Source organism: Zerene cesonia, chromosome 16, assembly GCF_012273895.1.
Source record: "Zerene cesonia ecotype Mississippi chromosome 16, Zerene_cesonia_1.1, whole genome shotgun sequence".
In the NCBI taxonomy this organism is placed as follows: Eukaryota; Metazoa; Arthropoda; class Insecta; order Lepidoptera; family Pieridae; genus Zerene; species Zerene cesonia.
In genome coordinates this window covers 8559237-8572511 of record NC_052117.1, presented here as the reverse complement: position 1 = coordinate 8572511, position 13275 = coordinate 8559237, and the positions used below count along the sequence as shown (strand labels likewise).

Below are 13275 nucleotides of genomic sequence, written 5' to 3'. Positions count from 1 at the left end.
TAATTAGACCACTGAAGAACCGCCATACTGGTACAAATGACCTAGTAATTTGTGTCACCATCTCCCGGTCTATTAGTTTCCTTTTAGATTTGCCGTCATCCTAATACGGTCACCAGTAGCATATTGGTTTTTATACCTGATTATAGAATTTACAAACCAATTTAACAGGCACTCGAAATTCACTTCTTTCAAACGGTTACTCTGGAAGGAAATAATCATATGTTTTGGTCTTGTAACCTTGAGGGACATGCCGACATGGCTTCTTTAAGGAACAATACAATAATGTTCAAGACATTGTTCACTTACGTAGGCGGTAATTGCTATCCAAAATTCACTCAATTGGTAAAGTGGTAGCATACAGTGTTATGGCTCCCTCGATACGGAATATACCATAATTATAATTTAAGGGTTTTTATAGAATATGGGGCAATCGTGTGACCTTTCGTGAACGATTAACCTTGTTAGAGACAATTAAGTAATTGCAGGAGTGTAATATTTGTTACGACAAATGGGTCACCAGGTATGACATCAATTTTGGCTATAAGCCTATGATTTTATTATACGTATTTCTCAACCGATTTCAAAAAAAGAGGAGGTCTATTCTTAGTTTTTTATTGGGTGAACGGATATTTATGTCTCTTATTATTTTTATGATTCTTAAATTTCAAGCAAATGAAAACTGCGTAAAGATGAAGCGTGTGTTTTATAGCAATTATATGTAATTTTCCCATTCGATTCTAAGGAGCCAATCTTGAGAGTATTACTTGTTGCATCATGTGTACATTTGTTTTCCATTATACAATTACTGTCAGTAACGTTAATTGTAGTGTTTATCTGAAGCAATCTTTTGCATAATTACCGTTAAATTAAAACGAGTCTACCTTCTACGAGAGCATTACAAAATTAGATTGGTCTACTATAATTGCAATATTTAAAAGAAATTCATGGATCCTTACACGTAACCATATAAAGACCTCTAGAATTTGAATTAAATGTTTGAATGGATAAAAAATTAAATTATAATATTAAATAAAAAGAATATAAAGGAATATACACCTTCGATGTATTTTTTGCGGGCTAAGTTCAAGAACCTCTCAGGCGCATAGGTGGGCGCGCGTTGCAATGCGTAAAATTTATCTACCGCAGCTATGTGGGAGCTTAAGCATTTATTATTGATAAAGCATATATTTATTTATAAGGAACACTTATAGATGTCTAGATAAGTAAATATGCCATTGTAGGTGTCTGAAATTAATGACTGTCTAGATCCTATTTATAGTGGTGCGATGAGTTTGAATTAAAATAATTATATATTAAATAGCTGCACGCCCCGGCTCCGCCCGGGTTGTCATTTATCGTAATTAAAATTATTTAAACTATCCTATCTCTCAAGTTGGATCGAACCGCACATGGTGTGCGAATTTTATTATAATCGGTTAAGTGGTTTAGGAGTCCATTGAGGACAAACGTTGTGACACGAGATTTATATATATATTAAGATAATGAAATAGTAGCGAACACTATAGTTTTAGATGATAATTTGTGTTCCTTTATTTTACAAAAAACAACTTTCGCAATACTGAAGAGTCCTATTAATAAAGTTACAAATACATTTGAAAAAATTGTATAAAAACAATAAAAAATGATAATGGGTTTGTTGAAATTATAAAAATATTTCATTTTAACTTTTAATTAATATAATGACTAGCCGATATGGGCAATCATTATACAAATTGAGTTTTGATAAAATCTATGCATATAATATTCGTAGCCATTAGCCATGTGGTACCATAAATGAAATCGATATAAAAGGCGACCTTGGTGTGATAAACTAACTCAATAACACTTCATTATTTACCAGCGTCCGTGTAAAGGACTTACACCTTTTTTTATCTTTATGTTCCTGAGTTACACCTTATTATAACCGTTATCTGTTAGTGAAGTCCTGTCAAAATTGGTCCAACCGTTCCAGATATTAGCCGGAACAAATGGACGTGCAGATAATGTAAAAAATATATTATGGTACCATATTTACATCCATATTCATTTAGTAAAAAGCGGTTGTTTCAATATTACAAACACTAAAATTTTAGTTTACTTGTATAGATTTAGAAACTAAATTTTGCGAATACATATTATATTACATAAATACAAGACAAATGAATTATTTTTAATTAAAACATGAATAAAAAACGCATCCACAACAATATCTTAAGTATGTGTTTCATTCAGTAACTTATTCAAAGCTAGACTCTCATACGATATCTATATGAATAAAAATTAATCACCAAATGTGTTGCTGTTCCAAAAACTCGAGAACGGCTCGACCAATTCGACAAAGCTTTACAACGTTGTATCCCTCTTAATCCCATCAAAATCTTTTACTAAATTACAATAGATAATTAAATAGATAGTCAACTTACCTATATCCGTACACCCATTCCAACTTGAGCTTGCTCTGCGGTGGCGGGGCTACCTTCGCGGGGTCCAGCGTATCGTGGTCACTCGGCCCATATAGTACCACGGGTCTACCGCGGAGATACATCCTCATGGATCCATCTTCCTCGTTGTACTGACAGGTGTGGGTGCTGGAAGGGTGTTGCTAGCTTTACATTTCGTAAATTGAATTTCGTTTTTTTTTCTTCAATCCTGACTATTGTCTTATTGGTTTTGTATAATATTTTGAGGGGGGGGGGGGGGGGAAAGCCAACGATTTCACCCTAAATTTGTACTATACGTATTTTTTAAACATTATGAAGTTGTAATATATGAAATATCATATATTCAATGGAATAAGAACTTCTCTTGTTAATAAAAGTACAAATTATGCTTTTGTACCCCAAAAAGGATTTGCATGTATTGCACCTCATTTTCCAGTAATGGACATCATTGGAAGCTTTTGACATCAACTGAATTATGATGCGGATTATCATTCAACGTGTTTATCAGAACGGCGCCGGCGCAGCCTTCCAATTCTAGTTCACCGCGCATAAAAACTATGTAGTTAATTGCGGTATGAAATTCAATATTAAAACGAACCACAAGATTTTGCGCTCAGGTTACAACCGCAATATTTTTTTATTTGTGTTCATGGGCTTGTCTAGCATATATATTGTGATTTAGTGAGAAATCCTTGTTCTAATTTGATACACGAGTATTCAGTATTATAACATTGCCTGATTTTTTTTCCCAGAACAAATAACATCTATAGATTCAATCTATCTAAAGAATAATAAGTGTGTAAGTAGTTGTTAAACACGCATTCATTAATAGTTAATAGCTAACGATTAAACAATTATTTACATCCTGTGGTTATGAGGTTAGTAAAATACAAGCATAATACCTATGTTAATTTGTTAAAATTAAAACCTCAAAGTTTTATTTTAGTTATTTAGTATCATTATTTTATTATTAGTTTTAGTTATTTCCCTAACCCTGTGATAATATGTTGGATATATTGGTAATATAATAACGTTTTATTATAATGTTATATATCTATATAAAGTGACTTATTTTCGGCCCGCGGGTTCGTCCGCGTGGACTGCAAAATTTAGCACTTCGTATATTTTCGGAAGCAGTATGACATTCTTTACGACTTTAGATGCGTACATTTCATAAACTAATTATTCTAGCAAAACCTATTTAGAATCCTTTACTTTATTTGAAAGATGTTTCCAATGACACTAATTTCATTACATGTATGCCTTTGGTTTTATTTTTTCGAATGAAATGTAGCCTATAAGTTAAACCTAATGTTGGTCTTGAGTGATGCACAAACAACCATACCATGGCGTGGGGTGCATTTTACTGTACTTCATAACTATCCTAGATAGTTACCAATGATGATTGTAGTATTTAAAAATATTAAGTACCCCACGCTTTTTACTCTGAATTGAATCATTGTGTTAATAACTTCAATTCAGCTCGCACCGGGGAAGTACCACACCCCCACAGAAAACCGGCGTGAAATAGTGGCAGTGTTTCGTACGGTGAGTGGGGGAGCCGGAGGCCCATTTCCTTTTCCTCACCCGTCCTAGTCTATTCCTTCTTTCGTGTCATGAATCCGTTCCTTTTCCCTTACCCACTAAAAGCGGGCAGCGCATTCGCAGAGGCACTACCTTTGCGAATGTTCATGGGCGGTGGTGATCGTTTACCATCAGGCGAACCACCAGCTCAGTTGCCCGCTATGACATAAAAAAAAAATATATTATAATTTTGTTTTGTTTGATCTGAAACCACAGTTATAATAAACTCTTTGCCATCAAAAATTATTTTCTAGTTTTTAGTTCAATTTGCAATAAAAGCGTGGTTGTTAGTTTTTTTTTTAACTATAATTTATTTTTGGCTAACATCCCTGCATTCGAAACCTCCAAAACCTGTTACAAAATTTTCGTTTTAATACCATATAAAGTCATTCTCATTTCGACTGCTATATTTGGTCATACAATGAATTCGTAATACGTACTTTCTTTTATGAATCACAGTACAAAGTAAATATATTTTTTTTTCAAGGAATAGGTACAGAAATCGATAAATAGGTGAGGTGTTAAAATTGTACAAAACAATGAAACTTGATGAGCAATTGTATAGGTAATAAGTAAGTTATAGGGATATTTAATTACGTAGGCTGGTTGGTTGAAAAAAAAAGAAAAAATGCAGATTAAATAAGCAGGTTTCTTTCTCACTCGTCGTTGTATTTGTTTTTAGAGAATGAACGAATTAAAATAATATCTATGGCCTAGCACCACATGCTAAAACAACAGGATTCAGTCTCAGTATTCTTATCGTATAACTTACATAGAGGTGAACGACATCTTTTAACGGTTTTAAATTCCGCAGCTCAAGAATCACAGTACAGCCTTAATCCAAAATAAAACCAACGATGCAAGCTCCCAAAGCATTTATGCAACAAGTGATCTAAAATTTACAAAAGCATGGTCGATAATTACGACATAAATTAAAAAAAGAATTTAGAAAATGACCACAGATAATTCAAAATAAATGATACCTGTCATCCATAGCGCGCAAAATTATGTCACTTAATTTTTTTAAAACCAAAAATGGGCACAGACTAGCGAATTGTATAAACCGGTTTAAGCAATGATACCATACAACCAGTAACTCAGAGGAACATCAACAGACTGCGCGTGAACTGGCTACTTGTATTATCAACAGTTTATTTATAGCTACAGCAATATTATCGTAATGTGAATTGACCATTGCGGTCTAAAGCGTTTAGCATTGTGTTACTTCCAAATGAATTGCGCAATGTAACTCGAATGGATTTACGTTCATTCGCTGGTGGCTTGGTTGTGGGAATATAGCGAAACTGCTATCTATCCTTAGTATAGTGATTCATAATGACGTTCCGTCAGTAACAAAAGAAGATGTAAGAAAATTGCGGATTCTAAGCTGTACATTGTTTATATTGATGTAGGCGTGTACAAACTAGAGGGTCAATGTCAATTGTTTTTGATTGGTTGCATGGACGTGTAGAAGCAGATTATTTAAATGCCGTTTAACCCTATTTAATGCTATATATTTTATGATATGTATCTTTCGTGGCTAAATAAAAAGGTACTCATGTATAAAGTGAATTTTGAAATTAATAGGCATAATGCAAATTAGTAGACGAAAAGAAAACAAAATAATATACTGTATATATATATTTTTGCCTTGGTCTTTTAAGTGACCTTATGCACCGCGTTATTTAAAAGAGAATTATTATTATTATCTAGAGTATTTCAATAAGCGCGGGAAGATATTTGAGGCTTGTGTAGTCAGGCTGTCTTAGCGACTTCTTTCTCTAAAGTTACATAACATAGGCCATCGACAAATCATTAATCAACTGAATCTATGCGGGGCCACAGAATAAAATACAAGCAGGGCAGTTGTTAAGAATTAGATTACTCGAGTTAGAGTTGCACTATCTGTGGTGAGCGTTTCGAATAATTTCCATAGTTAAAGACATTTATGGGCGTCTCGGATGAAATTTGTTAATACCTCATTATTTAAATGATCCATCGTCATTGAAATACCCCACATAACAATACTACCCTTTAAAAAACAGTGAATAAGGTAAATTATATATATCTTATTGTTTTAAGTCGTTATATCAGTGACCTTGGGGGAGGTCAATTGCTATTTAAATTAACCGAAAAGCAGGAACTTCGTTTTTTGTAACGAATTCTTATTGTTTTTAAATCATTGCGATATGGACAAAAAAATAAAATGCGTTTTAACAATCAATAATAAAATTAATTAAGCATAATTTTCAATTAATATAGAAAACGCAAAGGATTGACTAGATCAATCAACGCACAGCCCAACTAGTAGACCGATTGGGTGAAATTTTGCATGCAAATGGCCACTATGATGTAGGCATCGGCTAAGAAAAGTTTTAATAAATCCCACCTCCAAGGGAAGAAATAGGGAATGAAAGTTTGTGCCATGAGCCTCCGCTCGAGTTGCGGGTAACAGTAAGTAAATACACATGGTACCTATGAGTATTACACAGGTACCATATGAGGTATGCTATTTAAATGTCCATAATATTAAATTGTATGGTAGAAAATGGTGGAATTTGGTAGATAATAATCGTTACATAATCTGCGTAACAATTGTGCAACTGGAATGACAAGAAAATAATTTTATTAAATAACTGTCGCGTGAACGCTTTCATTAACTTTTCCTTTCGCTGACCGGGATTTTTTGCTAGGAAAACAAATTTGTAACGCAATTAGACTTTTTCAGATACACCGTAAAATATTGTTATGGAAGAAAAATATAGATATGGTATGGATGGATGGTTTTACAATTATGTCGAATAATATAGTCTAAGATTTGTAATACCCAATATCATATTATATATCTTGTAAATGGTAAAACAGATTATAACGAAACTCTTCTTTGCACATAACCGATAGTATAAGCGAACCATAGACTATACAATTCGAAAAAAGAATTAGGTGTTGTCAACAAGTTTACACGTACAACGTCGTGAGCGATAATTAGTTTGAAATATAAATTTAATCTATATTCCCCATGAGCATTTGTACCTACACACCTATATTCAACCAAGCTACTCTTATCAGCTGATAACGACTATCGACCCGTTTGCATTTGTTTGCGGAATTATGTCACCCACACTACAAATAAAATGCACACAACATGTTATGTAGAAATACAACATGGATTTAAAAACAAAAACGTTTATTGCCATGAATTAAGTCTTAAATTAATTTGGATGGTCACGACTTTAGCCGCTTCGTTTAGCGAATGAAATGCGATTATTTACTGTTAGTACCATAGTCAGAATTGTTCTTATTTTAATTATTAAAAAAACTTCCCCTTGCCCTTTTTTCTATGTTCTTGTAAATATAAACCTTCCTGAATCACTATATTTACAAAAATAAAACATTAAAACCTGTTGCGTAATTTTAAAGATCTAAGCATACAAACACATAGATGACGGAAAGCGACTTTGTCTTATACTATGTAGTGATGACATAATCTAGTTGAATTTTAATGATCTCACGAATTAGTACAAACACAAACAGCTGTACACGGGTTATTTGCAAGTAGCCCACACGTTAGTAAGCATTGGTTAACAATCAGAGCATCCTTACCACCACCAGATGCCACAGCCGAGAGTAATGTCACTTACCCGTGTTTTAACATAGGCCCGTTCTGCGACGGCTTAGAATACAAATTTAGCAAGGACTTGGTTGTAGTGAACCTAAGAGAATCAACAAAAAAACATTCAGCGTAAAGAAATAGTGCAACACAAGAGTGATCGGGTACTAGTGTAGCGTACGATAAGCATTGGGGCTTGCTTAAAAATAGATACTCAATTATTTCTCTACTTTCTCTTTTTTTTCTTGTCCTTGGGAAGGAGGTTCAATGACAACAATTTCTCACAAAATTGAGATCCTCCTTCGTTTTGGACGTCGATTGAAAATATATTTATCGAGAATCCTTTTTCTGGGATTGTCCACAATCCTGTCCTTGTAATGAACATCATTTGTTATAACAACGTATCGATTTTTAAGAAACTCTATTGAAAATATGGCTAAACGGCTCGATCGCTACTCTAATGAACTATATGTAATTAGGAAAGGTCTAGAACAAACTGGAATGATAGGAACCAATCTGGAATTGTGCTGTCTAGGTGACGGATATATTCTTAAAATTCTAAAAATATTTTCCCCACATTCAGTATGTTCTAAGTAAATAGTTCTTTTACTATTTGATAAACAATTGTCACCATAAATATTACGTGAGTTTATAAATATAAATTTGTCCATATAATACCAATATGTACATTCTTTAGAACACATCTAGACTCTTGTTTCCAAACAAAATTAAAGCTTTTATATAAATTAAGCTATTTGTCTCTTATATGTACTAAAAACAGAATTCATAAGAATATACAAAGAAATAAAACAAGCAAATAATAAAACTTCATAGTACATTTATCACATACAAGCAAGTTGGCAAATGTATATGCAGTGCGATATAATTAAAACTAATGTTTCATTAATTAAATTAAGGTAATAAAAAAAATAAACAATACTAAATTGCTGGCTGGGCTTCTAAAAATCAGCATCGAATATTCTAGTCTTTGCTTTTACAAAACATGCGTTTTCGGAACCTCGCTACAATTGTTATTTTTTTGTCATTATTTTACGCAATTAAACTCTTACTGACTGATTTTAGAGTACTTATTTACAAAAAAAAAAAAAATTACCATTTTTTTTTCAATTTACATTATTCGAAATACACATCTTGTTCACATAAGCTAACATACCTCGCGTTGGGCAGCAGGCCCTGGGCTGTGAAGTCGCCAGTGGAGTTCCATCGCTTGGTGAGCGTGGCGCCCGGGGACGGGCTCTGGTTGCTGGAGGTGGAGCTATTGCGCGATCTACGGTAGTGATACTAGCGTACTGTACTGCTCTATGATGTTTTTTACTATTTTTGCATTTTTTGTGGGGTGTAATTTACAAATTACTTATTTTCACAAATTTATATGGATTAAAATATGCAATACTTTTCACGAGTATAGTTACTTCACATTTTAAATGAATTTAATAAAGGAAAAATAAAGAATTCATCAGTGTTTATCATTTTTAAAATATGCAAAGAATGGACAGGTTTTTGGATAGTAATCATTTCAGTTAAAATTTCAACAGAAGGCGATAGATTTTTTTTCTTATTGATCACACATTTTTTTAATAAATTAATAAGTCTTATAAGGAATAAACGTCATAGTGCAGTATTATAAAGTAAAAACTATTTGCAATCAGCAAAGCAACTAAAAAATACAAAAAAAAAATGAAACAGACGAACGTCAACATCGATTTCAGTTTAATAAGATAAGATTTTAAAATGTCTGTTTTTATGCGTTGATTTGAAGGGCATGATCTGATATTTAATTGTCGAATTAATATAAAATATAAGAGATAGGACTGGGATCTTATTAGATACTTTTTTTAAAGAAGTTTTAACAGATAATAAAAATTCGAGGTTAAAAAACAGTTGGCACGGTCATTTGTAGACTATTCGTACGGAAGACTTGGGATCGCGAGTCCGACTCACACTTCACCAGAGTTTTGTTATTTATATTTAGTTTATGGGTTAGCTCGAGTATCTTTATTTATTGTTTATTAATTTATCGCAGTATCTCTAAGTATGCTTTTTAAACATCTTAAAAAAATTAAACGGGTGGTTGACTGTTTTTCCAGAAGTGGTTCTTCTCAAACTTAAAATCTTGAAATAATTTAAGACTAAGAAAAGTCGCTTTTGTTATGCTCTTCACTTGCATACATAATATATTTACTTGACAGAAACTTGTGTTTAATTTTATGTCAATATTATTCATTTAACAATTAAAGACTTAACGGAATCCGGGTCACGACCCCCTGCTCGCTGTAGTGTTCGGAATGCCGGGTTAAATAATGAATTAACGTAAAAAATTTGTTTAAAATTGTTTAGGGTGTATCGGGTTACTTCGTCTACAGAGAAATCTAATCGTGTAAAACTGCCACGTAGCTAGCTAGTGATTGTTTTAAAAATTGTGAATGCTATTATTATTAAACCTATGTATATTCGTACTATACCCGATACTCGCACTGAAGTGATCCTCTGAAGTATCCACACATGTGTATCTTGTATTATATATTTACCTGTAGGGCTGCGCGGGCGCGGCGTGCTGCGCGGGGTGCGGCGCGGGGGTGGCGCGCGGCGAGGGCGACGGGGCGGGGGACAGCGACGAGGACGACGCCGGCGAGTCGGACTGCAGCGACCCGGTCGATTGGTGCTGGGGGCCGCGTCTGGGGCATCAAATCAAATATAATGTACACTCCTTCTAATGTTTTGAAACGCCGTCTGTCTTCAAGTCGTAATAACTTAACAAATTTGGATAAAATATGCCACAATCATAGTTTGAGACTTTAAAAAGATATAGGATGTTTTTTATCACGGATCACGGATTCGTGCTGGGGACCGCGTCATCATCAAATCAAATTAAATCAATTGTAAAGAAATCTCTACTAATGTGGATCTGGATGAATATCTGAATAGTGGATGATCTGGATAAACCCTACCATCTGTCTTCAGGTTCGATTTGGATGGAACATACCACAATATGAGACCCTAGAAAAGGACATGTTTTATCACGGATATCCCATTGAATCGGGATATTTGTGGGTTCACCTGATTTACCAATAAAAAGAGAATATATGTTTCGTCTTTAGGCAGATTATCCGATAAACAGATGAAAAGTGGGTTACTATAGATTGTATTACACCGTAAAACTCAAACTCAAACATTTACTTCTTTAATTAGTCCTCTTCTAGAATCACTTTTGAACCATCAAAACATACATTAACTATTAACCAACGTTACCGCTACCCTACCCACCAATGTAACATGTGTGTTTACTACGCACGAATGTATTAATTGCCGAGTTTAATATATTATTTACTAGCTTTTGGCCGCGGCTTCGCACGCGTTAATTCGGAGTAGTTTAATAGATGTTATTGTACATATAAACCTTCCTCATGAATGACTCTATCTCTTAAAAAAAACACAATCAAAATGTATTGCGTAAAGATTTAAGCATACATAGTTACACTGGGACAGAGAAAGCGACTTTGATTTATACTATGTATCTATCATTTATTATTTAATTTATATAATAAATAATTTATACTATGATTTGGAGAGATGTAATAAATAACCTCACTAGTTGATTAGTATAAAAAAATAACCAACTATTACTAAAAAATCTTTTCAAACGCGTTTATTTCGGGACTTAACCTGATGCGGTTTATTGGACAAGTTTGTATGCTGTTAATCTTTATCAGGATCTTGAAAAACATTTGTTTCTCTCTATGATACTATTATATATTTGTATACCGTACCGTTCACTCTGTAAGATAAAAACAGTACAATAATCTAGAACCAGTTTGACAATAGGCGTGGTGGGTTTATGACCCAAGCACTTATATTTTATGATGATGATGATGATGATAAAGATTAATATGATTTTACTTTGGTCATTTGTTTTTGTGCCCGGCTTCGCCCTGGTTGACCCTGGTTGACCCCTGGATACAAAATCACTACTTAACTCCTGAATAGTTTTCTTTCGTTCGTGAAAACATTACCTTGATCCGTTCAGTATTTCCAGAGATTATCCACCGATTAATTTACCTCTTTATCAGGATAGAAAAATATTTTCAATAATTTGATAGATGTAAATAGATGATGTATTATATAGATATACTACTATAAATATATAGCTACATAATTGTAATTGAAATAATATAAACTATCCTATCCTTTAAGTTGGATCAAATTGCACATGGTGTGCAAATTTGATTAAAATTGGTTGAGTAGTTTCGGAGTCCATCGTGGACCAGGAACTTGACACTTAATTTATATATATAAGTATAGCATACAAATAATAACCTCTGAGGTAATGATGATGCACTGGATCCATAGCTGGAGCTGCGTTTAGCTGTCTCCCTGTACGTGGACTGTCTTGTGATGCGCAGCTCTCGCGTGGGGGTGCCTGTTGATCCTGGAATTTAGAGTTACCATGTTAATAGAGTACCAGGTTAAGGATGATGAGTGAATTTAATGTCGCAATAACTGATGGCGACATTTTATTCATCAAAAGCGGAGGTTTAAAAATAATAAGAAATACTGGAATGTTTCGAAATTGCTTCGGCCTGATTGTACTATAAGGATTTAAGATTTACCCTACGAATTAAAATTTGTAAGTTTTTTTTTGGAAATACATTTATTCAATTGTAGCTTCAAGCAAGCTCATTCATTATTAAATCAGACACGCATATTTTCATGCATTATTTATACATATTATAATAACCCATCTATTATAGGTAGTATCAAGTATACCTTCATATACATCGTGATTTCGATAAGATTTAATATAAAGAAATATAAGGTATACAGACCTGTATATGCGCCATTCCTCTGAGCGCTCGCAGTGGCCGGCGCGCGGCCCTCCAGCGCGTTCAGCCGCCGCAGAGCATCGGCCAGCGTGGAGCGAAGGCAGAGCAGCTCCTCCGCCTGCCGGGAGCAGCGCACCTCCAGCTCGGCCACCCGCGCGGCGAGCCCGGCCCCTTCGCTCTCTAGCATTTCATCTGGAATTAAAAATTGTATGGTTATTGACTAGAGAATCATTTTTACTGAATCAAACCTATTAAGGTTCATTTTAGTTTTTGATAGCGGTATTTTATTCATTTCTTATCCATCAGCTGGTTTCTTTACACAGTTAACATAAAAAGGTAACCCATGGCACTCTCTTGCCTCTCAACTATCATAAAAATCATACAAAAAAGTAGTTCCGTTAATACTCAAGGTACTATAAGTGCGATATGTACCTATATGATTTCATCATCTGTTAAAAACCGAGTCACAATTCGCTATATTCGTACATGTTTTGCATTTGTTTCACATTTGGAATTTCCGAATTAAAATACAAAACATATGTTACCATTCATAGAAGGCACGGCTAATTTACATACATATTATACCTATTATGTCATTGTTCTTATTGTTATTTATTGCTTCGTATATATGCGTATATATCAGAAATTAGGAATAAGGCAATACAATGTGTTTATAGAAACGATCGTTGACGATAAGAGATTTGTTTTTATTGTTTTTCAATCGACTTCAAAAAATGGAGGAGACTATAAATTAGATGGTATTTTTTGTGTTTGTTATCTCTTCATGTCCCTTTTATTA

At 33.8% G+C, this 13275-nt stretch overlaps 1 protein-coding gene across 2 annotated transcripts in view; it reads right to left on the bottom strand.

Moving 5' to 3' along the window:
* Nucleotides 1–13275, bottom strand: part of LOC119832988 (echinoderm microtubule-associated protein-like 2) — a 63767-nt gene that overhangs the window by 19207 nt on the left and 31285 nt on the right. For both annotated transcript variants that reach the window (XM_038356837.1, XM_038356836.1), the window contains 6 exons: nt 12480–12668; nt 11971–12082; nt 10185–10331; nt 8810–8923; nt 7667–7738; nt 2424–2588 (listed from right to left, as the gene is read on the bottom strand). In XM_038356837.1, coding sequence (XP_038212765.1) covers nt 2424–2588; nt 7667–7738; nt 8810–8923; nt 10185–10331; nt 11971–12082; nt 12480–12668 — 799 coding nt within the window. The remainder of the gene's footprint in view (nt 1–2423; nt 2589–7666; nt 7739–8809; nt 8924–10184; nt 10332–11970; nt 12083–12479; nt 12669–13275) is intronic.